This window comes from Pongo abelii, chromosome 9 (genome assembly GCF_028885655.2).
Source record: "Pongo abelii isolate AG06213 chromosome 9, NHGRI_mPonAbe1-v2.0_pri, whole genome shotgun sequence".
NCBI classification, from domain to species: Eukaryota; Metazoa; Chordata; class Mammalia; order Primates; family Hominidae; genus Pongo; species Pongo abelii.
In genome coordinates this window covers 120519140-120544604 of record NC_071994.2, presented here as the reverse complement: position 1 = coordinate 120544604, position 25465 = coordinate 120519140, and the positions used below count along the sequence as shown (strand labels likewise).

The following is a 25465-nucleotide window of genomic DNA, read 5'->3' as shown; positions in this document are numbered from 1 at the left end:
TTGATTTCGATTTTTTTAACTTGTGTCTAATCACCTTATTGGTTAGGGTTTTCTATCCATATCATATAATCTGCAACTAATGATTCCTTTGCTTTCCAACATATATAACACTTTCTCCATTTTCTTGTCTTTTGAGTCAATCAGACTGTTCTGAACCGTGTAGGATAAGAGTAGAGATAATGATCGGCCGGGCACGGTGGCTCATGCCTGTAATCCCAGCACTTTGGGAGGCCGAGGCGGACAGATCACAAAGTCAGGAGATCGAGACCGTCTCGGCTAACACGGTGAAACCCCGTCTCTACTAAAAATACAAAAAATTAGTCGGGCGTGGTTGCAGGTGCCTGTAGTCCCAGCTACTCGGGAGGCTGAGGCAGGAGAATGGCCTGAACCCGGGAGGTGGAGCTTGCAGTGAGCTGAGATCCAGCCACTGCACTCCAGCCTGGGCAACAAAGCGAGACTCCGTCTCAAAAAAAAAAAAAAAAGAGTAGAGATAATGATCTTTCCTTTCCAAAGCCTGCCTTTAAAAATGGGAGTAACTTAGCCTGTTATTACTACTTTTGTTGTTGTTGTTGTTGTTGTTGTTATCTTGTTTAAAAAGCTTCCTGGCTGGGTACAGTGGTCCATGCCTATAATCCCAGCATTTTGGGAGGCCGACGTGGGCGGATCACTTGAGGCCAGGAGTTCGAGACCAGCCTGGCCAACATAATGAAATCCCATCTCTACTAAAAATACAAAAATTAGCTGGGTAAGGTGGCTCATGCTTGTAATCCCAGCTACTCAGAGGCCGAGGCATGAGAACTGCGTGAACCCGGGAGGCGGAGGTTGCAGAGTTGAGACCATGCCACTGCACTCCAGCCTGGGTGACAGAGCAAGACTCCCTTTCAAAAGAAAAAAGAAGATTCCCTTTCATTTTTAAAAAAAATTAAATCAGAGTAACTGCTGAATTTTATCAATGGCTTTTCACATTTGATAAACAATATATTGTTAAAACCATACCGGCTTTTCTCCTTTAAGCTATTAGAACTCTAACGCTTTTGGTTCAAGGCTTTAAGCTCTTACCAGTTAATATAGAGATACTTTTCGGAGTGTTAACACTTTAAAGCTATCAACAGCCATTTCTCCTCAGTCTGGCTGATGGTGCAGAAAATCAGAGGGGTCATTAGGATTCAAGGCAAGTAGAGCCTCAAAGGCATAACAGGTTCAGATGGAAGAAGACCCACTGGCTCTTACCTGCCCGCAGATCGCAGGCGCAGGAGAAAATAGACAACTGCACTTTCCCCTTTTGGACCCTGCTCCGCTGGTTTGCAGCCTGGAAAAATTCTTCCATCCCCTTTCATCCTGCTCCCTCAATCTCTGCTCGTGAAAATCCTACCCATTTTTAAAGGCTCAAATTAAATACCACCTTCTCCCACTGAGTCTTCCCAGATCCCCTAGATGTCCCTCCAAATCCCTGCTCCTTAATGCCACATTGTACAGTATGAAACCCCACCGCGGCAGGAATCACTTAACTGTCCCGTGTAGAATCACCGTTTATTTCTCTCTGTATCCCCAGCGCCTGGCAGTGTGCCTGGCATACAGTGGGTGCTCCTTCCATGCTGAAAGAAAGACTGACAGACGGGAGGTGTGCCCCTCTCCATCCGTCTGGCCCTTCCCGCCAGGGCCTTGCAGGGCGGACTCCACCTCGGCAGAGGGCATCCCAGACCCCTCTCCAGCCCCGGAAGCCGGATTGCCTGCCATGGGAAGACTACACTTCCCAGCGATCCTAGGGAAAAGCGAAAATCCTTTGGCTTTGACAGCAGCCGCCACAAGTCTTTCCGCCTCCCCAGCCCGCCCGGGAGCTGCGAGCCGCGAGCTGGATTATGGTGGCCTGAGCAGCCAACGCAGCCGCAGGAGCCCGGAGCCCTTGCCTCTGCCCGCGCCGCCGCCCGCCGGGGGGACCAGGGAAGCCGCCACCGGCCCGCCATGCCCGCCCCTCCCAGCCCCGCCGGGAGCCCGCGCCGGCTGCCCAGGCTGGCCGCCGCCGTGCCGATGTAGCGGGCTCCGTATCCCAGCCTCTCCCCTGCTCCCGTGCTCTGCGGATCTCCCCTGACCGCTCTCCACAGCCCGGACCCGGGGGCTGGCCCAGGGCCCTGCAGGCCCTGGCGTCCTGATGCCCCCCAGCTCCCTCTCCTGAGAAGCCACCAGCACCACCCAGACTTGGGGGCAGGCGCCAGGGACGGACGTGGGCCAGTGCGAGCCCAGAGGGCCCGAAGGCCGGGGCCCACCATGGCCCAAGCCCTGCCCTGGCTCCTGCTGTGGATGGGCGCGGGAGTGCTGCCTGCCCACGGCACCCAGCACGGCATCCGGCTGCCCCTGCGCAGCGGCCTGGGGGGCGCCCCCCTGGGGCTGCGGCTGCCCCGGGAGACCGACGAAGAGCCCGAGGAGCCCGGCCGGAGGGGCAGCTTTGTGGAGATGGTGGACAACCTGAGGGGCAAGTCGGGGCAGGGCTACTACGTGGAGATGACCGTGGGCAGCCCCCCGCAGACGGTAAGGTGGTCAGGCCAGCCCTTAGCCCTCCGCCTGCATGAGCAGAGGGGAGACAGGATGGGGATGCCTCAAGCTGGCCCCTGCTCAAATGGGCTGGTGGGGACAGCAGGAGGGACCCCTCCCCAGCCATTCCCCGGGGGTCACGTGGTTGTTGGCAGAAGTGTTCCCAAGCTCCCCTTTCCCTCCTCGTCTCCCCTGGCTGCCTAGTTCCCCTTGCTCCTCATCTGACACATAACGCCCTCTGGAAGGATTTGAGGCAAGACAGACACATAAGCTGGGGACCCTGACCTGGAGGAAGGGTCCGCCACGGGGGCACTGTAACAGGTGTCAGCCCCCTCTGACAGTGGCCCAGTCCGAGTCTCCCAAATCCCACCATTCTAGAGGTTGGCCACCCAACCTTGTCCCCTCCTCTGATTCCCACCATTGTTCCCAGTACCTCCAGGACCAAGGAATCCTAACAGCAGTTGAATCAGCACCTTGCTCCCACTATCTGGGCTGCCACTGGGACGGCAAAGTGAGGTTGCCGAGGCCCCCCTGACTGCACTCAGCCCGGAAGCCCTGGACAGGCTCCTGCCCTCCCCTCCTCCTCACCTTCTGCCTCTCGCGGTCTACACTCCAGCCCCTCCCCCACCCCACACCTCCCCAGGCCAGAGGGGAACTGAACTGAGCCTGGGGAAAGGACAAATGGTAGGAAAGGAGCCAGAGCTCCCTTTTAAGAGTGGGACTCCTTCCATGGCCGGGGAGAGGGGAGTTACAGAGAAAACACTGTCTGCCCTCCCCATCCTTCTTGACAATCTCCAAGGTACCTTCAAGGTGGCTGGTGGAGGTGGCACCCTCTGCACCTCTGTGGGTGAGCAGCCCTCCATGTGGGGTGCTGTGGCTGACCTCTGTGTGCATCTGCCGCCTCTGTGGGGGAGTCTGGGCCCGGGCAGCTCTGTGGTTCTGTGTATGCTGGTGCGTGTCACCTTGAATCTGATCCTGCACATCTGTGAGCCACCTCCGGATCTGTGTCTGGGAAGTCTGTCCTTGGGAGGGTCTGTGAAGGTGGGAGTGTGTTTGGGGTGGGCGGAGGGGACAGCCACACTTTCCTGAACTTCTCAGACAGCTGGATCTGGGAGAAACACAAACCCCCACCTCCCAATTACTTTACAGAAGCCAGCCTTCCTAGGTGCGTGCTCCCCAGCCCTACCTCTCAGCTAGTTGAAAGCCTGGTCTTCCCCACTTTTCTCATCCTCTTTCCTGTGCACCATAACTTCCCCAGAAGTAGTCTCCAGTGGGAAGTTGGGGGGGCAGGACAGAATCCAAATCCAGGCCCTGAGCAAACAGAATGCTAGATTATATCGTCAGGGAGCAGTGGGTATGCAGAGACCTGTGGGACCTACGCCTGTTTCTGCTACTGATGTGCTGTGCAAACTGTGCATGGGCCCCATGGCACGATGCAGGACGGGGCTGCAGAACCCATACAAGCTTTGAGGTCAGTCAGTCCACGAATCCCAGCTCTACCACCCACAGCTTTTCCTCTTCTCAGCTGTGTGGCCTTGGGCAAGTTGCATAACCTCTCTGAAACTACTGTCATGTCTTTAAAATGAGTAGGAAATGAGATCTCCTTTGCAAGGTAATTGTGAGGATTAAGTTGTGAGGGTTAATTGTTCTAGGTGGTTTCACCCAGAACAATGCACCTGCATACAAAACTGACCTCCAACATATATGAAGTCACTTTATCCTTGTCTGGCCTGTTCTGCCTCTTCTATGCTATGCAATGAGGCATAAAAACTCGGATGTCCTGGGCCTCCACGTTTTACATGTATAAAACTGGGGTATCCTGTAATCCCAGCACTTTGGGAGGCCAAGGTGGGCAAGATCACCTGAGGTCAGGAGTTCGAGACCAGCCTGGCCAACATGGCAAAACCCCGTTTCTACTAAAAATACAAAAATAATTAGCCGGGCATGATGGCATGCACCTGTAATCCCAGCTACTCAGGAGGCTGAGGCAGGAGAATCACTTGAACCTGGGAGGTGGAGGTTGCAGTGAGACAAGATCACACCATTGCCCTCCAGCCTGGGCAACAAGAGCAAAACTCCGTCTCAGAAAAAACAAAAACAAAAACAAAAACTGGGGTATCCATTACTGTACTTCCCTGATCCCGTGAAATAATGCATACATCCTGCGGCCCAGTATTTAGCAGAGAGTAATTGCTCAATAAACGTTGGTTCCTTCCTTGTTCCTTTCTAGAAGAGGAAAGTGGGCTTAAAGTTCAACACCAGTCCAGGAAGCTAGTGCCAGGGAGCCCACAACTAAAGCAACTATGTGGCTTGCACTATGATTTCGAACTAAGCCTGCATCAGCCAGTCTCTGCTCTCTGGTGGCTTGGACTCTCTCCCCATCTGTCTGTAAGAAGGACGCCCTTTCTTCCTACCTGGCGCGGCTGTTGTAAGTGCCAAATGAGAACTTGGATGGCATTGTATTCTGAACAAGTAAAAGTGAAATTTGGGGAGCACTTTCTCTGTGCTAGGCAATTAATTGCTGGTGCTTGGGGGCTGATCCACAAAGAGACAAGACATGTTTTCTGCCCACATAGAGTTAGAGTGGAAGTGAAAGGGCGGAGGTGACGAGTACAAGGTCATCCATGCAGATATACTCAAAGCGAGGTCTGCAAACCCTCATTGGAGTCAGCTAAAAATGTAAATTCCCTGGCCCCATCCCTGACCTCTAGAGACAGTATCTCAGAGAGTGGGGCCCCGCAGTTTGCGCCTCAAATTTGAGAACCATTTATGGCTGGACGCGGTGGCTCACGCCTGTAATCCCAGCACTTTGGGAGGCCGAGGCCAGCGGATCACCTGAGGTCAGGAGTTCGCGACCAGCCTGGCCAACGTGGTGAGACCCTATCTCTACAAAAAATGCAAAAATTATCTGGGCATGGTAGCAGGCGCCTATAATCCCAGCTACTTGGGAGGCTGAGGTAGGAGAATTGCTTGAACCCAGGAGACAGAGGTTGCAGTGAGCCGAGATCACGCCACTGCACTCCAGCCTGGGTGACAGAGCGAGAGTCCATCTCAAAACAAAAAAAAGAAAAGATAATCATGTATTTATAGGAGTGCGGAACACCACAGGTGTTCAGAAGGTGATAAACTCATCCAGGAAAGCTGCACCAGGGACATGTGCTCTGAGCATGGTCTTGAAGGATGGACAGGAGTGGCAGGCTATTCCCAGGGGGCAGATGGCACCATACTATCCCACTGTACTGTAATTGCACCTTACACTTATGTCCATGTCTGCCCCTTCCCACCCTACCCCCTTAAAACTGGGAGAGGCCACAGTGAATGAGAGGATGGGTTATGGATGTTAGGGCTTAAGCATGGTTGTTTAGGAGACAAAAGAGAGCCAGTCCTGTTAATATTACAGGTTTACGCTAAGACCAGATAAGTTTGGGTAAATAAAATAGAGCCAAATAGCCATAAAGCTTAAATGTGAGACTATAAGGTTTGGACTTTGGCCTTCAGATATAAGGGAAAATCTGAATTTATTGGGGCAGGGGAATGAAGAAAGCAATCTTTCAGGAAGAGACATCTGAATTTTAAAAAGAATGGGGGCCATGTGCGGTGGCTCATGCCTGTAATCCCAACACTTTGGGAGGCCAAGGCGGGTGGATCACAAGGTCAGGAGTTCGAGACCAACCTGGCCAATATGGTGGAAACCCCGTCTCTACTAAAAATACAAAAATTAGCTGGGTGTGGTGGCGCGTGCCTGTAGTCCCAGCTACTCGGGAGGCAGAGGCAGAAGAATCTCTTGAACCCAGGAGGCAAAGGTTGCAGTGAGCCAAGATCACGCCACTGCACTCCAGCCTTGGTAACAGAGCGAGACTCCGTCTCAAAAAATAAATAAAAATAAAAAGAGTAGGACTGAAAGACACAGGCACAGGGGGCTGTCACAACAGTCCAGGTGTGAGGCCCTCTATGACAAGGAGGGCATGAGGCTGCGATAAGATGAGAAGAGAAAGGAAGGGCAGGATGCAGAGAATGTGCCAGGGCAGGTGGGGAGGATTTGGTGACATTGGTGTGAAGGGAAAGGAAGAAGGCATCAAAGATGGTTTTGAGATTCTGATCTGGGGTGAACTGGAGGATAACAAGACTGTGGGAATAGGAAAGGTGGCAGGAGGGGATGGCGTATAGTACTTGTATACAAATTTATTTGTTTGTTTGTTTATTAATTACAGGGTCTCACTCTGTTGCCCAGGCTGGAGTACAGGGGCACAATCATAGCTCCTGGGCTCAAGTGATCCTCCTGCCTCAGGTTCCTGAGTAACTGGGACTACAGGCACATGCCACCAGGCCCAGCTGATTTTTTCAAATTGTCTCACTGTGTTGCCCAGGCTGGTCTCCAATTTCTGGGCTCAAGTGATACTTCCACCTTAGCCTCCTATTAGTTTGTCCCTTACAGCAATTCCTGCAATATATAAAAGGTCTTTACTTCAGTGAGCTGTGATTGCACCACTGCAATCTCCAGCTTGTCAGAGGATGACAGAGACCCTGTCTCCAAAAAAAAATGTCTAGCAGAAGAAATGGGGTTGAAAGGTTAAACCACTGGCCAGGTAGAAGGCCAATAAGTTAAGACCTGTTTCATCCTTGTTCTTCCTACTGTGCCATTTGTCCTGGGGAAGAAGAAGTTATCACAAGCATCCCTCTTCCATCTTCCCATTACACCTGCTGATATCTCCATTACTACACTTGTAATGTATTACAACTGTTTTTGTGTTTGTTTCTCTCATAAAACTTCAAGCTCTGGCCAGGCGCAGTGGCTCACGCCTGTAATCCCAGCACTTTGGGAGGCTGAGGCAGGAGGATCATCTGAGGCCAGGAGTTCAAGACCAGCCTGACCAATATGGTGAAACCCTGTCTCTACTAAAAATACAAAAATTAGCCAGGCGTGGTGGCAGGCGCTTGTAATCCCAGCTGCTCAGGAGGCTGAGACAGGAGAACTGCTTGAACCCGGGAGGCAGAGGTTGCAGTGAGCTGAGATTGCACCACTGCACTCCAGAGCGAGACTCTGTCTCAAACAAACAAACAAAACTTCAAGCTCTTAAGGACAATGTCTTTTTAATTTTATTTATTTATTTTGCGGTATCCTCTCTCTGTGTTATAATAATCTATAACAATGCCAAGCTCAGAACATACACCTAAAAAACATTGAGTGAACGAATACATAAGCTGCAAGCCTCTAAACACAACTGTTGACAGGCAGTTGTAAATGCAGAACTGTAGCTCTTGGAGAAAGTATTTTTATTCTTTTAAACAAAAGGGCCGGGTTCAGCAGCTCACACCTGTAATCCCAGCACTCAGGTGAGGCCGAGGCGGGTGGATCATCTGAGGTTGGGAATTTGAGACCAGCCTGCCCAACATGGTGAAACCTCATCTCTACTAAAAATACAAAAATTAGCCAGGTGTGGTGGTGCATGCCTGTAAACCCAGCTACTCAGGAGGCTGAGGTAGGAGAATCACTTGAGCCTGTGAGGCGGAGGTTGCAGTGAGCCGAGATTGCGCCACTGCACTCCAGCCTGGGTGACAGAGTGAGACCCTGTCTCTAAATAAATAAATAAAAGGATGTTATCTCATTTTGATATTATGAGCATCACTGACCAAACACAGGATAATAAGGTAACTGTTAGGAGTGAAATTTGGTAATAGTCAATTCAGTTTAACAGATATTTGTTGAGTACCTACCTACTGTGTGTAGAAGAGAAAAATAATGCCATAGTCTTAGCCCTTGGACAGCTCACAATCTGATGTGAGACATAGACATGATACCTAAATATTACACAAAACCAAATGCATTTGGTACAAATAGTGAAACAGTGGATCTTGGAAGTGCACAGAGAGAAGCAGCTACTTCTGACATGGTATTAGGCACAGCTTGCTGGAGAAGGAGGGTTTTTGTTTTGTTTTGTTTTTGTTTTTGAGAGGGAGTCTCGCTCTGTTGCCCAGGGATCCACCCGCTCGGCCTCCCAAAGTGCTGGGATTATAGGCGTGAGCCACTGCGCCCAGCCGAAAAGGAGGTATTTGAATAAGGCCTCGAAAGACGAGAAAGCTTTGCAATACGGAGAGTGGTGAGGAGGAGCACTTCATGAAGAAAAGCGTGAACTATGGTGAGAAGCCAGAAGGCATGGTGGGGATGCCATGGGGCTGACAGGACTTTGGGTTTTATTCTGCAAACAGTAAGGAATCCTTGTAGGTATACAAGAAGAGGGATGATATTGTCTAATTTTAGTTCCAGGAAAACAGCTTCAGTGTGCAGAATGACTTGGAGAGTCTAGCATCATGACTCTAGACACGGAAACAAGGATCTCAGGATACAAGGGCCTGAAAGAGGATGGTGGCAGTGAGGGTAGAAAGGAGGAATCAGCACTCATCCATCGTTTAACCAGTTATTCTGTGCACTTGATGAGATGTATGGGGTGAGAGAGGGAAGAGGAGATGATGGCTTTATTTAACCTCTCTGACTTTTTGTCAGGGAACAAAGCAACAGGGGAAAGCTTTTGAAGCACAATATAGTTTTTTTGTTTGTTTGTTTTGAGACGGAGTTTCGCTGTGTCACCCAGGCTGGAGTGCAGTGGCGCAATCTCAGCTCACTGCAACCTCCACCTCCTGGTTCAAGTGATTCTCCTGCCTCAGCTTCTCAAGTAGCTGGGATTACAGGTGCCCGCCACCACACCCAGCTAATTTTTTTGTATTTTTAATAGAGATGGGGGTTTCACCACGTTGGCCAGGCTGGTTTCAAACTCCTGACCTCAAGTGATCTGCCCACCTCAGCCTCCCAAAGTCTTAGGATTACAGGTATGAGCCACCGCACCCAGCCAGGAAGCACAATATAGTTTACCAATGTTTATGTTTATTATTCTGCTTTAATTATAAGGGATAGGTATTAGCATACCTGTTTCAGGGATAAAGAAACTGAGACCCAGAGAGACTAAGTGTCTTGTCCAAAGTGATTCTGTTAAGAAGAACAGAGTAGGGGTTCAAATCTAGGCCTTTGTATTCTGAGTCCAAATACCGGGGCCTTTCCTTCCTGTGTTCTACGATCTGGGACATGCCTTTGAGATGCTAGTGGGTCATCCTTGTGGAAGTATTCAGCCACCAGCTGACAGTGGGAATCTGGAGAGAAGTTAGAACTGGACAGGCAGACAGGACTCATCCACAGAGAGGCCAAGTTAAAAAATAGACTTGTTCTTTGAGGGAACAGAGAGGGAAAGGAGAAAAATGATTAGGGAAAGAATATTAGGTATAGACAAGGAAGCAAGAGAAAATGATCAGAGCAGTAGAAAACTATGAGGGCTCAGGGTCTCAGAAACCAAGGACCAGGTGGTTTTTCTTTTTTTCCTCTCCTTCCCTGCTTGGCAGGGTTCTGTAAAGGGACCTCAGCAGTGAGGGAGAAGGCTGGGAGCAGTCAACACTCTAGATCCCCACCCTTCCTGTCACCAAGCCATCCCCAGCCCCCGACCTCAAATCTCCTGAGCCTCCCAGGATAACTTTGCTTTTATTGTTTTTATACAGTGGACTTCTGGGTTATATTTTTTAAAAAAAGAGTTTTTACAATAAAAAGGTTGAAAACCATCGAGCTCAAAGAAGCACCCTCCAAATTAGACAAAGCCAGCAAGACCCGGCTCCATAAGTTGCCTACCCAGTCCCTGCGACCACAACTGGCTCTCCTGGATTGGGCCTCGGGTTGCACACAAGCCCTTGCTGGAGCCCTCATCCTGTCATTCCAAACCTTTCCTCTACTCCCCAGACCAGTAAAGAAGAGTTTAGCTGGGAGTGAGGGGGCATTGAGAAAGACTGTGCTCTCTCTAAAAGCACTAAGGTGGAAGGTCAGGAACCCTTCTTGGGCCTCTCCAATAAAGGGCTGGGCAGAAAATTCCAGTTGAAAATCCAGGAAGAGGCCAGGCACAGTGGTTCACACCTGTAATCCCAGCACTTTGGGAGGCCGAGGCAGGTGGATCACCTAAGGTCAGGAGTTCAAGACCAGCATGGCCAACGTGGTGAAACCCTGTCTCTACCAAAAATACAAAAATTAGCTGGGCATGGTGGCACGTGCCTGTAATCCCGGCTAATCAGGAGGCTGAGGCAGGAGAATTGCTTGAACTCAGGAGGCGGAGGTTGCAGTGAGCCAACATCATGCCACTGCACTCCAGCCTGGGCGACAGGGGGAAAACTCCGTCTCAAAAAAAGAAAATCCAGGAAGAAAAACACCTCCCAGGGAAGCCCCCATACCTAATGACTAACTTCTGTCTCTCCTGGGAGCCTTCTCTTTCAGGTGCCTGGGCAGGGGAGAGTTCTGGGAAGGAGCCAGAACATTTTCTGAGTTCTGGAGCTTCCCTGAGATTCTCCTGGCAGGATGCGACAGCACCTGAGTACATCCTTAGTACCGCAGCCTCGGGTACTGTAGCCAGGTGGTTCCCAAAATAGGAGAGCTGGGCTGTGCTGGGGAGAATGAGGAAATCAGCAGAACTGGGGGGATTCTGACATGGGGGAGCTGGGACTCCTAGGTCCTTTTCCTCAGAGCAAACTGGCCAAGCTCTGCCTCCTCCCATGCCAACTTATCCTCTGTCACCATATTTCCCGAGCTGCTGTCACTCTGGGGCCACCCTCTCTGCTGCCCACTGTAGGCTGGGTGTCCTCTTGCTTGGTCTTTCAAGGTCAGTGAATCTCATCACTTAGTCTTTTTTCTTTTTTTTTCTTGAGACAGGGTCTCACTCTGTTGCCGAGGCTGGAGTGCGGTGGTGCGATCTCGGCTCCCTGCAACTTCCACCTCCTGGGTTCAAGCAATTCTCCAGCGTCGACCTGCCAAGTAGCTAGGACTACAGGCATGCACCGCCACACCCGGCTAATTTATATATATATATATTTTTTTTTTGGTAGAGACGGGGTTTCACTATGTGGCCAGAATGGTCTCAAACTCCTGACCTCAAGTGATCCGCCCACCTCAGCCTCCCAAAGTGCTGGGACTACAGGCGTGAGTCACTGTGCCTGGCCCTACCACTTACTCTTTTCCAAGGCCTGTGGAGGTTTTGACAGGTAGGACAAGGAGTGAGTTCTAGCATCTCCCAATGGCTTGAATAAACAAGCCCATGTGCTGAGCATGACACAGGTGCCATGGTCAGCGTCATTTTCAACTGAGGACAGAGCAAGAGAAGATTCAAGCCACTGTAACCTGTGGGTGGGACAAGGTTAAATAACAGGAAGAACTTACTGTCTGACCATGAAAAACAGGTGGCGAATAGCTGCTGCGATACCTTGTGGAGCATGGGTTTTCCAGGTGGGTTCCGCAGAGGCTAAAGGTGTTGAAGAGATGCCTCAAGAGCCAGCACAGGCAGGAGGGGAGCAGAGGAAATCAAACCTCCCCTTCAAACAGAACATCTCTGCCTTTTTCTCTCTTGTACACTAGGATCCTGCATACAATTGGAAAAGGGGAAAAGGATTCTGCTGCTTTATTTTTTATTTTTATTTATTTATTTTTGAGACGGAGTCTCACTCTGTCGCCCAGGCTGGAGTGCAGTGGCGCGATCTCGGCTCACTGCAAGCTCTGCCTCCCGGGTTCATGCCATTCTCCTGCTTCAGCCTCCCGAGTAGCTGGGACTACAGGCGCTTGCCATCACACCTGGCTAATTTTTTGTATTTTTTAGTGGAGACGGGGTTTCACCGTGTTAGCCAGGATGGTCTCGATCTCCTGACTTTGTGATCCGTCCGCCTCGGCCTCCCAAAGTGCTGGGATTACAGGCGTGAGCCACCGCGCCTGGCTGATTCTGCTGCTTTAGAAAAAAAAAGTTTGAAAACTAGTGTCATAAACTCTTGGACCATCAACATCCATCGTTTTATTAGAGTAGGAGGCACTGGCAAATATTAGTTGAGCCGGGTTAGGGGCTGCGGAGAAATGGCGCATCCCATCCAAAGGGGGAAAGGTATACTAGATAAGGTTTGGGGTGACCCAGTCACATTGGGACTCCTTGAAAAACCAGCCAGAGGTGGGGTAAGTGGCGCCAGGGAGCCTGCTTGCTCCCAGGTACCAATGGCCAGCTACAGCCAGGACAGGCAAGTGGAAGGCAGAGGAACTAGCTGGGAAAAGGAGTCCATTTGCACAGGGTTGGCTGATCTGTTCAAGGTGGGAGGAACCTGGACAGGACCCAGTCGTCGGACTCTGAGGCAGGAGCTGTGTGCTCTGTTGGCCATAAGCCCCTCCCCGCTGCTGACTTTAGGCTCCTCTTGTCCTTCCTTGCCCCCTTTTCTCAGCCTTGGGTAAGCTCAGGTCTAGAAATCACTTAGGAAAAGCAGATGAAGCTGACTCACAAGGTTCTGGGACTAAGGAGGCCTGGAGTCACTATAACTGCTCTAAGAACCACAGGACCCTGGGTGGATATTCACCAACATGGTGAAACCCCGTCTGTACTAAAAATGCAAAAATTAGCTGGGTGTAGTGGCGGGCGCCTGTAATCCCAGCTACTCGGGAGGCTGAGGCAGAAGCCAAGATTGCGCCACTGCACTCCAGCCTGGGTGACAGAGCGAGACCCCACCTCAAAAAAAAAAAAAGAATAGCAAGAGTCCGTAGGGTCATAGGAATTAACTGCAGGGAATGAGGCAGTTGCTGTCAATTAAAAAAAAAATCATTATGGAGCGTCTACTCAGGGCTAGGTAACAATTAGGTAATAAGCAATACAAACGCTCCCTACCCTTGGTGGAGCTCATAGTCTGTGGGACAGGCAGACATTAAATACATGATTAAAAGTGTGAGTGGTAGACAAAGAAGCACAGGTGCTACTGAGGATCTGCAAGAGGAAGAACCTAATCTTATCTGGGCGTCAGGACAAGACCTTTGAGGAAAGGATGTTTAAAGTGTGATGTGAACATGAGAACAGGGAAAGAATGCTGCAGACAAATATATGCAAAGATGCACAAGTGAGAGATCATCGTGCTTTCGGGAAACTTCACAAGAAGCCTGGTGAGGAAAGGGAACTGGCAAGAGATGTTCACGAGGTTGACCTATGGTTGGTGCCTTCAAGGTCAAGGACCCCAAGATTTAATTCAGATAATTTGTGTCAGTTATCTGATGCTGGGTAACAGACTACTCCCAAATTTAGTGGCCCAAACAAGAATCATTTTTTCAGGATTCTGTGGGTTGGCTTGTAATTTTTCTACAGATCTTACCTGGGCTCACCCATGTGGCTGCATTCAGCTGGTATGTCAGCTGGGGGCTGGACTAATCCAGGCCTGTTGGGCCTCTGGTTCTGTGAAGTCTTTCATTTGGAAGGAGGCAAGACTGAGCTACTTCACACAGAATCTGAGGACAGCGTTCCAAGACGGCAATCCCCAATGCACAAGTGCTTATCAAGCCTCTCCTTGCATCATTTGCTGATATCCCGTTGGCCACAGCCAGTCACATGGCTAAGCCCAGAGTCATTGTCAGAGGGGATCCCGCAAGGGCATGTGTGGGGGGCAGGGTGGTTCATTAGTATAACAATCTATCACATACTTCCTCTCCAAATGGGAGAGAGGGGAAGGTCAAGCAGATGAAAGACCACACTTAAGGCTTGGTCAGAACCAACGGATTCTTGTCCTAGCTTTGTGGCATGTGTAAGATGGGTGAAGTTGCTTACTCACTGTAGGTCTCACTTTCCTTCTCTGTAAAATGGAAGCCTTCTAAATCTCAACTTTAGCTGAAAGCCTTGTTATACAAGAATATAGGCATCTTCCCTCTTTAGCCATGAGGCCCACACAGAAGAAAACAGACTTCCTATTGAATAGGAAGAAGAATTGGAGCTAGAGCCCCCACTCCAGAGGCTTTTGCAAAAGTGCTATGACCTTGGGGTAGTACCAAGAAAGGGTGTGGATTCTTAATAATGAGAGATGGTTCAGAATTGGAAAGAGTCCCCATCTCTCCAGGCCACTAAACAGATGCCCCTTGAAGGCGTTTTTCATCCAGAAGAATCTGAGCTATCGCTGTCTGCTGGTGAGAGCTGAGGCCAAGAAAGGTGGGATTTGGGGAACAAAGAGCTTACCCTAAGCTTGCCAGCTCCATACCTGCCTCATCACCCAAGATCTATTGCTGAGAACTGCAGGAGAACACGCAGAGTGAAACCTGGGCAGGTGTGCCTTTCCCTGTGGGGCTTGTTAGCACTTCCCATGAAGCTGCCGTCCCTCTGAGACCCCCAGGGACACACTTGTTTGTTAATGATTGACACTGACCTAGTTCTGACCCCAGGCTGCAGCTCCCTAGGCATCTGTCTCCTGGGTCTGCCTGACCCCAGGGGACAAAGACGATGACTCCAGGATCACAGGCTGCCTAAATACAGGCAGGTGTCATGCCAGAGGCCAGGTGAGAGGAAGGCAGGTCTAAGCTAGAGCCACACCTATAACCTAAAACACCCATGGTTTGGGAGCCACTGAGAGATCCCTCCATCCCCCACCACCCAAAAAACAGGGTAGATTAGCTCTTTCACCTTTTCTTTCCTTCAACCATTCATTCATTCAAGAAACATTATTGCCAGGCACTGTGATACCTTAGTAGAATACTAAAGACATTTCAGTAGTTTTAAATTCTATATGAGGGGAGGTGAGATTCAGTGTGTAATTACAGAGTGACAAGTTCTATGGAAGATTTTATTTTGAGACAGGGTCTCACTTTGTCACCCAGGCTGGAGTGCAATGGCGCGATCTTGGCTCACTGCAACCTCCACCTTCTGGGTTCAAGCGATTCTTGTGCTTCAGCCTCCCAAGTAGCTGGGATTACAGGTGCGCACCACCATGCCCGGCTCATTTTTTTGTGTTTTTAATACAGACACAGTTTCACCATGTTGGCCAGGCTGGTCTTGAACCCTTGACCTCAAATGATCTGCCTGCCTTGGCCTCCCAAATTGTTGGGATTACAGGCATGAGCCACCGCGCCTGGCCTGGAAGCATTTAAGTAAGAAAATATAACCTGGTCTCTCTCCCTAAGGAAGTCCCTTGAGCTCAGATGGCAGGATGTGTAGGGGATAAGTAGATAAACCTGCAAGTGGAGAGGAGGATGGTCCAGGCAGAGTGAAGCTGATACAAAAGCCTTTGCGAGAGGGACCATGGCTGGTGTGGGGAACTGAGATGAGGTCAGTGTGGCTGGCAGCAGAGCTTTATGGGTTTTTTGGTTGGTTTTTTTTGTTTTGTTTTGTTTTGTTTTGTTTTTGAGACAGAATCTTGCTGTCGCCCAGACTGGAGTACAGTGGCGCCATCTCATCTCACTGCAATCTCCACCTTCCAGGTTCAAACGATTCTCCTGCCTCAGCCTTCCGAGTCACTAGGATTACAGGTGCCTGCCACCACGCCCAGCTAATTTTTGTATTTTTAGTAGAGATGGGGTTTCACCATGTTGCCCAGGCTGGTCTCGAACTCCTGACCTCAGGTGATCCAACCGCCTCAGCCTCCCAAAGTGCCGGGATTACAGGCGTGAGCCACCGCACCAGGCCAGCTTTACGCTTTTCATAGCAAAGGAAAACTGTTTACATAGGAGGGTTAACAGTCAAATTTGCACTTTGAAAAGATCACTCTGGCTGCAGTGCACAAAACAGATTGGAGAGGTCAAGAGAAGATGTGCCAAAAGCAGCTGGGAAACTACTGTGATATTCCAGGGTGAGCTGATGATAGCTTGGCCTAGGGATAGCAAAAGAAATAAGGAGTGAATACATTCAAGAGACTTGTAAGGAGCTTAATTGGACAGGACTTGTTGATGCACCGGATAGAGAGGTGAAGCAGAGGAAGGTGTTAGGATATGTCTGATACTGCTGACCTACAGAACAGATGGGTGATGCTGCCATCCACTAGTATAAAGAACACTGGAAGGCAGCCACCTGATGGGCAGGACTGCGTTGGGTCAGCTTGGGACATCCTGAATTTGACTTTTTTTTTTTTTTTGAGACGGTCTTGTTCTGTCACCCAGGCTGGAGTGCAGTGGCACAATCATGGTTCACTGCAACCTCAAACTCCTGGGCTCAAGCGATCCTTCCACCTCAGCCTCCCGAGTAGCAGGGACCACTGGTGCCCATCACCATGCCTGGCTAATTTTAAAAATTTTGTGTGTAGACATGGGGCTGTGGGTGGGGGTGGGGGTCTCACTATGTTGCCCAGGCTGGTCTTGAACTCCTGGCCTCAAGTGATCCTCTCGCCTTGGCCTCCCAAAGTGCTGGGATTACAGGTGTCAGCCCCTGCACCCAGCCCTTGAGGTATCTTTGAGGCACTTGGATGCGTGCATCGGGAGCTCAAAGGAGAGGAAAAAGCTGGAGTTAGGCGCTAGACATCATCAGGATCTAGGTAGATGGCTTAGTGGGAAAGGGTCGTTAGAGAGGAAGAGGGTCAAAGCTCAAGCCTTGAGAAAGGAGCCTGCCAAGGAGACAGAGAACACAGGACCTGAGAAGATGAAGGCTGACTTGAAAAACACCTTCAGTGTTTGGTGACATGAAGTCACCGGTAACTGTAGTAAGGGCTGTTTTATAGTGGAGGAATGGAGGCGAAACCCAGTTTTAGAATGGGTTGAGGAATGCGTGGGAGGTGAAGAAATGGAGACAGCCTGGCTGAGCGCTTTGGTTGTGAAGGGAGAGGAGAGAGGGGACTGGAGGCGGATGTGAGATTAAGGAAGTTTTTTGTTTTTGTTTTTTTTAACGAAGAGATGAGCATCTGTAAATGTCAACAGGAAGAATTCAAATTTGGTGGAGATGGGGCTAGGGTGGGGTGGCTGTATCTATGTGAGGGAAAAGGGCCAAGGAAGAGGTGGGTGCCTGGGAAGGGAGGAGGGAATTGGCTCCCCAGCACAGGTGGCAGCTCGTGCGGAGCCTGGGAGGGGCAGCCGTAGGCTGGTTGGTATGGTTGGCTGTGGGAGATGAGGGTAGTCCCATCCCCTGGCCCCGTTCAGTGACCCGAGAGGGGAACCCGGCTGCTGGGGTTCGGCGGCTGCAGCCTCTCCACCGCTGCCTCTGCTCAGGCCGCCCTGAACTGCCCTGTTTCATAATGAGCGAGCAGTGCCTCAGCCTTGCCTCGGGCCCGTCCTGTAAGAGCCCCCCTCCCATCCCCTCGCTTGGAATGGAGCAGGGGTGGGGAAAAGGCTGCCGGGACTGGCCAAGGCTCCGATTCGAAGCGTTGAAGGACAGGACCAGAATTACTTCTCTCGGGCGGGAGCACACCGCACAGGGCAGACGGCTCTCGGGAGAGCCTCGGGAGAGAAGCCCAACTGTTTATTCTGGTTTTTTTTTTGTGGAAGGTGGAAAGGGGAGGCAGAGAGCAGTGGGGACCTGAAATCGTAGTATTGGGGTGGGTGAGAGGGATGGGAGCAGAGAGGGACGTTCCTTCCTGGGCTCAGCCTGGCCCCCTTTGAGGTGGAAGGGGGAAAGGCTGGGGCTGGAAGGACAGCAAGAGTGCCCAGGGCCTCCGGGCTGGGGTGGGAGTACCCTGCAGAGAGCTCCCTCCCGCCTCGCAGGAGAGGAAGGGGGAGGCAGGGAGGGGCAGGGACAGCAGGAGCCCCCAGGTCAAAGCTCCACTCCAGTGTAAAGCAGTAGCCATATTTGCCTAGAACTTGCCGGATGTTCCCTCCCTTGCACAGGCCACAGAGACTTGTTGTGGAGGAGATCCTCTTTCTTTGGGGTCCAGTGATAGCAGGGAGCCCTGTAATATGAGGCCAGCCCCCCATGCTGGGAGCTGAGTCCTAAGAATGGGGAAGAGGGTTCCTGGGGAGAGGGTGGGTGAAGAAGCCTTCTTAATCATTAACCTGGTTGATTTCATCTGAACTGCTGAGCCTCCCGGCTCTATTGATTTTCTCTGAAAGCACAGCATCTGGAGCTGGTGGCTGCCCAGAGACCGGGGAGAGGGACCACGGGTAGAGGTAGTGAAGAGGGGCAGGGAGGGGAATGGAAACCAGGCCAGGAGTGGGGGGCTGGGAAGGAGGGAGGAGACAAGGTCTGAGGGCTGGGAGATTGTCAGAGGAGTCTTTGGGGATGTGAGGAGGCCAGGAAGTCTAAGCAGGCACTGGGGGAGGGCGCAGTCAGCACAGCCACAGAGGCACCACGGAGAGCAGGAAGGAGCCAGAGAGGATCTGGCAGAGAGGACGAAACTGAAGTCCAGAGAAGCACAATGATCTGCTCAAGGTGACAGGGTCAGAGCCTGCACCAAAACTGAGGTCAGTTGATTTCACTGGACTGAGGAGAGAAGATACAGAAATGAAGGCCCCTGGGGCAGGGGAGAACCTGAGGTGATGGAAAGTCGGCAAGAGACGAGATGCAACTTACAAATTACCATTTTTCTGAGGGTGGGGCCTTTCCTTTTTTTTGCCTGTGAGGATATAGTAGACTTTCAAAAAATGGCTCTGGTCTGACTGAAGGTGGGGTCAGGCCATCAAAAGAGGAAGAAACGGCCAAGTAGAAGTGATGCTAGAGGCCAGGCATGGTAGCTTACGCCTCAGCACTTTGGGAGGCCGAGGCAGGTGGATCACCTGAAGTCAGGAGTTCGAGACCAGCCTGGCCAACGTGGTGAAACCTCGTCTCTACTAAAAATACAAAAATTAGCCCTGCGTGGTAGTGCACACTTGTAATCCCTGCTACTCAGGAGACTGAGACAGGAGAATCACTTGAACCCAGGAGGCGGAGGTTGCAGTGAGCCGGGATCGCGCCATTGCACCCAGCCTGGGTAACAAGAGCGAAACTCCATCTCAAAAAAAAAAAGAAGTGATGCTAGAAAGAGCTGGACAGAAGGGAACACCAAGAAGACACCTGTCCATCTTCACTTAGCCAAATCCAGGGCCCTGACAAGATGGGTTTTCACCAGGACATTTTATGGGGCTCCTGGCTCCCCACTATTTCTGACAGTAGGATTCCTAGGTCTGTGTCACCTCTGAGACAGAAGGGGAGCCACATTCTGGTGGCAGGGACAGAACCACACGCATGGACACTGATGTGCCATCCTGGTCCCCACAGGTCCCCTCACCAGTACAGCTCCTAGAATAGGTCTTCTCTGAGCTGGAGGGGATAAGCCAGACTGCTTCCTGGGAGAATAGAAAAGGAGCAGGGGTCTCTGAAGACAGAATCAGTCAGGTACACAGTGAGCAGGGGCGATGTGACGGTAGAGAGACATGGGAACAGAGACAGCACACACACCACATAGCTCTGAGATGACGTGCAAAATGTTATGACTCCATAGACTGAAGCAGACACAGCTTTTCTTTCTTTTTTTTTGAGACGGAGTCTTGCTTTCGCCCAGGCCAGAGTGCAGTGGTGTAATTTCGGCTCACTGCAACCTCCGCCTCCTGGGTTCAAGTGATTCTCCTGCCTCAGCCTCTCAAGTAGCTGGGATTATAGGTGTGCATCACCACACTCAGCTAATCTTTGTATTTTTAGTAGAGATGGGATCTCACTATGTTCACCAGGCTGGTCTTGAACTCCTGACCTCAAGTGATCCACCCGCCTTAGCCTCCCAAAGTGTTGGGATTACAGGCGTGAGCCACTGTGCTGGCCTCAGACACAGCACTTCTAAGGCCATGTTGAGGGTGCCAAAGGAAACCAAGATATTTTACCACAGAATATACTACTTTGACATATTTTGAGTCGGCTGTCAGAGGGCCAGCACACAGAAGTGGCCCTGCAAAGCTGGCTTTTGAGGGAGATTTGCATCTGCAGAGAATCTACATTGATGCCACCTGGCTTTCTCTGAGGCCCTCCCTAGTCCAAATCTAGGAAAGATTAACTGAGTCTGACATGTTTAAAGGTCTGAAAGACACATACATCACCTGTTCTCTCTGAGGGGTGTTACCTGTGAGGTTTCATTCATATAAAAAAGACCACTTTTACTGGCCTGGCCTCCTCTTATCCCTCCCATAACTATTTTTGCCAAAGTCCAAGTCCCTTTTTTTTTTTTTTTTTTTTTTTGAGACAGGGTCTCACTCTGTTGCCCAGGCTGGAGTGCAGTAGCATGGTCTCAGCTCACTGCAACCTCCACTCCCAGGGTCAAGTGAGTCTCGTGCCTCAGCCTCCTGAGTAGCTGGGACTATAGGCATGTGCCACCACACGCCCAGCTAATTTTTGTATTTTTAGTAGAGACAGAGTTTCGCCATGTTGGCCAGGCTGGTCTCAAACTCCTGACCTCAGGTGATCCACCTGCCTCAGCCGCCCAAAGTGCTGGGATTACAGGGGTAAGCCACTGCACCTTGCCCAAGCTCCCATTCTTTCTGTAACCTCAAGATGGTATAAAATCATCAACCATCTGGCTATTTCTTTGACTTCCTATATTTTTTGACTCCCTTGCATGTTAGTTCTACTAATCTGCCTTTTTTCAGTTGGTTTTTCAGCAGACCTTCAGAGGGCGCAGGGGAAGTGTTCCTTTGGCCCCTGCAGCACCACAGGACCCCAGGTCCTATCTGTGGTCATGGTGGTAACGGGTGCCAGCCTGGACCAGTCCTGCATCGTGGAGCTTCACTCTGGACATTCTAAGGGGCAGACTGTGGCTGGGGCGTGAGGGATAATAAATGTGGTGTGACCGAAGCCTCTTGTCTATACCGTCTTTTCTCTCCCCTTTCTCTGACAGCTCAACATCCTGGTGGATACAGGCAGCAGTAACTTTGCAGTGGGTGCTGCCCCCCACCCCTTCCTGCATCGCTACTACCAGAGGCAGCTGTGAGTCCTGGGGAGAGCCTGGGGGAGGTACCTTTTCCAAGGATCCAGGGCCAAGAAGGGTCAGGGGAGGGGTACAGAGAGAAAGAGTCGATCCTCAGATTTTCTTCTTGCCAGGGAAGGGGGAGGGCAAAAAAAGACAGTGACCAGGAGAGACAGGGTGAAGTGGGTGGTGAGAGGAGCTATACCATGGGAAAGGGTGAATTGAGAGGTAGCCAGGAAGTGCTTCAGTACTGAGACAGGGCAGCCTCCTGCGGGAGGGAAAGGAAAAAGAGCCCATAGCTCACAGAACAATCTCAGGGGGCTCATTTTCTCTGCCTGAATGGGGAGACGAAAACCCCACATCCCCTCAGTGTCTCTCAGTTCTCTGACAACACCAGCTAAGTCTAAGCTGAACAGGCCTCAGTGATGGCTCCCCTTGCTGTGTTCTTACCCAGGGGCCACTCTAGGTGGCTTTGCATGGTCCAAGGACATGAAGGAAAGGGTCTTCCATAAACCCCTCTGCCTAGACCAGTATCAGGGAACTGAAAACTGAAATATCTCCTCCATGCACCACCCAGGGTGCCACCAGTTGGATTCTGCTTACTGGTGAAAGCGGGGGACTGGTGAAAGGGGGGTTGAAGTGGGCTTTAAGATAAGAGGCAGTGAGGGATAATCTGGAAGCCTCCTTAGCATAAAAGCAGGAAGAAGAAGGGATGAGAGGACACCAATGTGTGAGACATCTGTGTGTGCAAACGTGAGTAGAGGCTTAAATCCTATCCTTGGACTTGTAGGCAGCTGCAAAACCCACCTTCCCTCTTTCCTCTCATGTCCCGATCTAAAAGAAGCAGTCAGGGAGGAGGGTGCAGGTAGGGTCGATGAAAGGGCATTCACCAGCTCCTCGTCCCAGTTCCATCACTGCCCCCACCACACACAGAAGCCCTGGTTAGTGGTGTGATTAAACACAGGTGGGGCTGCCACATGTTGAGCACGTTTCACAGAAGTGGTAATACCAACCTGCTTTTCTGAGATGCTTCTGCAAACCTCTTCTCTAGAACTTGCTGTAGAGTTTCCACATTCACCCTGCCTGGCACTTTCTCTACCACTCGGATGGTACCACTAGGTTCCAAGGCAGTAAGAGAGTCAATGGTTCCTTTTCTCTGGGAGCTTGATGGAGCCAGAGGGCGGAAGAGATGCCCACTAGCTGTCCCTGCGGCAGCAGCAGCAGCAGCAGCAGAAGGCACAATGCACAAAGCCCAGGCTTGTTCTTCACAGGGCCTGAGCTCAAGATCTAGGAATATGAGCAATAGAGATAGGAGAGCGAGCCTCAGCAATGGTTCCCTTCATCTATTTGCAAGCCCACTTTACACTCTGTTCTGGGTGATGAGTTTAGGGATGTTTTGCTGAGCAGCCTGAAAGCAGACTCTAGGATTCCCCTGAGATGAGACAAGGTGGCGTTTGGGACTAGGTTTAACTTAGATCCTTATACCAGTTGTGGTTATGCATCCACGGATCTCTGCCTTCTTTCCACAGGTCCAGCACATACCGGGACCTCCGGAAGGGTGTGTATGTGCCCTACACCCAGGGCAAGTGGGAAGGGGAGCTGGGCACCGACCTGGTAAGCATCCCCCATGGCCCCAACGTCACTGTGCGTGCCAACATTGCTGCCATCACTGAATCAGACAAGTTCTTCATCAACGGCTCCAACTGGGAAGGCATCCTGGGGCTGGCCTATGCTGAGATTGCCAGGGTGAGAGGAACAGGGCTTGGCCCTACACACTGTATGCATACTGCACACACGGCACACTACACAGAGAAGGAATTAGGAGAGAGAAGGGGAATTAGCGGAAGGAGGGCAACAATCAGTTTAAAGGATTATTTAACAGGAGTATAGGGTGGCAGTCTAAATTTCAGCCCTATAGAGGGCAGAACCATAGTGACGGAAGCTGTGACAGGTACAAGAATAGGCTGTGGTTTCTATGTACTCTTAAGATCTTTTTTTTTTTTTTTTTTGAGATGGAGTTTCACTCTTGTTGCCCAAGCTGGAGTGCGATGGCGCAATCTCAGCTCACTGCAACCTCCGCCTCCTGGGTTCAAGAGATTTTCCTGCCTCAGCCTCCCGAATAGCTGGAATTATAGGTGCCCACCATGACGCCCAGCTAATTTTTTCTATTTTCAGTAGAAATAGGGTTTCATCATGTTAGCCAGGCTGGTCTCGAACTCCTGACCGCAGGTGATCCACTCACCTCGGCCTTCCTAAGTGCTGGGATTACAGGCATGAGCCACCGTGCCCGGCCACTCTAAGATCTTTAATAAAGGCCCCCATAAATCTGAAGGTTAGGCATAGGGGGATCAAAGATATATGAACAGGCTCACGCCTGTAATCCCAGCACTTTGGGAGGCCGAGGCGAGCAGATCACCTGAGGTCAGAAGTTCAAGACCAGCCTGACCAACATGGTGAAACCCCATCTCTACTGAAAACACAGAAATTAGCCAGGCATGTTGGTGCATGCCTGTAATCCCAGCTACTCAGGAGGCTGAGGCACGAGAATCACTTGAACCCAGGAGGTGAAGGTTGCAGTGAGCCAAGATCGCACCATTGCACTCCAGCTTGGGCAACAAGAGCAAAACTCTGTCTCAAAAAAAAAAAAAAAAAGATCTATGAATCTGTGAACCCATCAATACTGTCCTGTTTGCATTGCCAGGGGTCCTGCTAACCCTTCCTCTGCCAAATCTCAGTGCCTTAAGATGGTCTTTCCCAAGGAGCATCCCCCGAGCCTTCAAATTTGCCTTCCAGTTTAGACAGGAAGCTGGCCTCTGTCTTTAGGTCCGTATGAGGACTCACTCCTTGTCTCTTTCTGCCAAAGCCTGACGACTCCCTGGAGCCTTTCTTCGACTCTCTGGTAAAGCAGACCCACGTTCCCAACCTCTTCTCCCTGCAGCTTTGTGGTGCTGGCTTCCCCCTCAACCAGTCTGAAGTGCTGGCCTCTGTCGGAGGGAGCATGGTGAGTAGGTGCTCAGAGAAGGGAGGTCCTGGCATTGAGGGAGAGATGGGTGCCATCCTCCCCCTCCCTGAAAGCTACACCACAGTTTTGGCTCCGATACTTAGAATCAGGAAGAACCTCTTTATATTCCCTACCCTCACTTTATTTTTCCATTCTTTTCTTCTTTGTGTTATTCCAGAAAGGAATCAAGGCACCTATGGTAAACTTGGAAAGGAAGGCAATTAGGAAAATTTCAAAGGAAATGAAAATAAGACCTGTTGAATTAAAATTATTCAGTTTGATGGTCAGAAGGCAGAGATATAAGAAGTTTGTCTATTTATTAATTAATTAGAACAATGGTGAATGGTTCTCCAATAAGCAGAGAAAATAAAACTTATAAACAACCATTCATTCAACATTTATTGTGGCAGTTTAGATTTAAATAACTTTGTATCAAGGGCTGTATGATTCTGAAACAAATAATTAAAAATCCTGGAAAGTCTTTTCTTCTGGACACATTTAAGAAACTAGAAATCACTTTGGGTGTGATTTGTTTAGAAGCAGGAAGATGAAAAGGGTAGCCTGTAGAAGACCTTGCCACCCCAAGAAATCACTGATCTTATTGCTTGGTCCTTGAGGGACTCACTCTCCTTCTGTGCCAGGACACGGGTACCTGCCTCTTTTTTTCCCTAGATCATTGGAGGTATCGACCACTCGCTGTACACAGGCAGCCTCTGGTATACACCCATCCGGCGGGAGTGGTATTATGAGGTGATCATTGTGCGGGTGGAGATCAATGGACAGGATCTGAAAATGGACTGCAAGGAGGTAATAAAACCAAGGGAGAGCCAGGGAACGTAAGGGGGTGGGCAGTACAATGTGAAGGAAGACTCTGGTTATGATGTTGGGAGGATGAGGCAGAGGTAATAGGACCTGCAGAAAGGGTTGGAAGTTGAGCCTAGAACAGTCAGGGGCTTAATGGTCACACAGCAGGATCTGAGGTTTGGGGCCTAGGGACTGGTAGTGAAAAAAAAAAAAACATGGAACTAGTTCTGATGTCTGGACTCTAGTCACTGCCTTGCTTCGTAGCCTTGGGCAAGTCTTTTTTGAGACAGGGTGCTAGAATGAAGAGTCTTGTCTTTGGAGTGGGAAGACCCAGATCTGAATCTAGCTCTGATTTCTACTAGCTATGTGTACCCTTAGGCCAGTTACTATTCTGTGTTTCAGTTTCCTTATCCGCAAAACAGGTAAAAACAACTTTCTCAGAATATCAGAGATAATGTGTAAAGTGTTTATTTCTGTGGTTGGCAGTACTCA

General features: G+C 50.5%; 1 protein-coding gene across 1 annotated transcript in view; it reads left to right on the top strand.

Annotated features, from left to right (window-relative positions):
- The first annotated feature begins 1779 nt into the window (after positions 1-1779).
- Positions 1780-25465, top strand: part of BACE1 (beta-secretase 1) — a 30532-nt gene continuing 6846 nt past the window's right edge. The window contains exons 1-5 of the mRNA XM_002822526.6: positions 1780-2526; positions 21100-21188; positions 22698-22914; positions 24032-24169; positions 24842-24976. Coding sequence (XP_002822572.4) covers positions 2266-2526; positions 21100-21188; positions 22698-22914; positions 24032-24169; positions 24842-24976 — 840 coding nt within the window. The 5' untranslated portion in view covers positions 1780-2265. The remainder of the gene's footprint in view (positions 2527-21099; positions 21189-22697; positions 22915-24031; positions 24170-24841; positions 24977-25465) is intronic.